Source organism: Buceros rhinoceros, unplaced genomic scaffold (assembly GCF_000710305.1).
Source record: "Buceros rhinoceros silvestris isolate BGI_N320 unplaced genomic scaffold, ASM71030v1 scaffold4307, whole genome shotgun sequence".
In the NCBI taxonomy this organism is placed as follows: Eukaryota; Metazoa; Chordata; class Aves; order Bucerotiformes; family Bucerotidae; genus Buceros; species Buceros rhinoceros.
Window position 1 is genome coordinate 6,647 of NW_010423781.1, and position 1,388 is coordinate 8,034.

The following is a 1,388-nucleotide window of genomic DNA, read 5'->3' on the forward strand; positions in this document are numbered from 1 at the left end:
CTGGGTTGGGGGGCTGGGCCGGAGGAGGCTGCCTGCGAAGAGCCGCCTCTTGACCTCCCTCCAGAGAAGGTCCCGCTCCTGGTTCGCCCGCTGCATGAAGCCCCTGTTCTCCTGGGCCCGCCGGGACAGGTAGGGCAGCACCTCGTTCACCGGGCCGTAGGGCACATACTTGTAGACGGGGAAACCGGCTTGACCTGAAGAGAGAGAGGCTGGTCAGGGAGGTACCAAGAAAGACAAAAATGGAAAAAAAGGAAAAAAAAGAAAAAGATAAAAGGGGAAAAAAGGGGCAAAGCCCCTCCTGTGCTCCTCAGGCTGTGCCTGATGGAGGGCAGGTGAGAAGGTCACAGTGGTCAGAGGATATGACTAAGCACCAGCCAGATGAGGCTGAGCCTGCCCAGGCGGGGGGAGCAGCGGCTCGTCCCTCCCCGGCTCAGCACGGGGAGCTTGGGAACGCGCCGAGGGGAGCGGGCCGAGGTCACCAGGAGCCCTGGGAATGTCGGCAGCCAGGGCTGGGCCAATTCGAGAAGCATTCAAGCAGAAACATCAAGTTAACACATTCTTCCAGCATGACCAGAGGAGGCTGCAGCCAAGCGGCTGAACCCTGCCCGCGAGAGGAACTCCAGGACAGAGCAGCATCCAGGCTGGACAACCGCCCGGTCCGCCTCCTGCTGCTCTCCTGGCCTCGGACATCCGCTCCAGACACCGGTGCAGGCAGAGAATCAGTCCCTGACCTCAGCTGGGCTACCTGGACCCTTGCACGTCCCTCTGAGCAGGTCCCTGGGAGCTCTGCTCCCCTGCCTGGGCCAGCGGGAGAGGACGTCACGCAAGAGGCTGTTGCCACCCCGGTAGCAGAAAGCCCAGGATGACGTGCCCTCCTTCTGTGGAGCACAGAGACCCTCCCAGACCAAGGAGGTACAAGAGTGGTTTGCTGGCTGCCAGGATCAGGCTCTGTCCCACTCGGCAGTGTCCAAAGCAGGGATCTCCCTGCCCAGCCATCACCATCTGGAGACCATGGGGTCTCCAGGAGGCAGATGTCATTCTCCACCTACATCATCTAATCCTCCCCAAACCCCATGTGGGGGTCGCTGCACTCCACGCAGCTGGGGAAGAGGCCACAAGGCACTGTCCTCAGGCAGTCCTGCTCCGACAGACCCATAGCCTGGCTCCACCCATCCTTCAGAGCCCAGAGCAGCTGCTCAGGAGACCGCAGGGGTCAAGGTGAGGCAGAAGAACCTCTGCCATGGTCCGCCCTGCTCCTAGCACTCACCCAGGGGGAAGGTGATCTGGTCACACATGCCCAACAGCTGCCCAAAGCACACCTTCTTCTCCGAGGGATGGAGCCCAAGCTCCATCATCCTGCAAGCCAAGACTCAGCGTTAGGGAAGAGC

The 1,388-nt window shown here is 61.5% G+C and overlaps 1 protein-coding gene across 1 annotated transcript in view; it reads right to left on the reverse strand.

Annotated features, from left to right (window-relative positions):
- Window positions 1-14: 14 nt before the first annotated feature.
- Window positions 15-1,388, reverse strand: part of LOC104497286 (proline dehydrogenase 1, mitochondrial-like) — a gene marked incomplete at both ends in the record, with an annotated part of 5,596 nt that continues 4,222 nt past the window's right edge. The window contains 2 exon segments of the mRNA XM_010140521.1: window positions 15-194; window positions 1,268-1,356. Coding sequence (XP_010138823.1) covers window positions 15-194; window positions 1,268-1,356 — 269 coding nt within the window.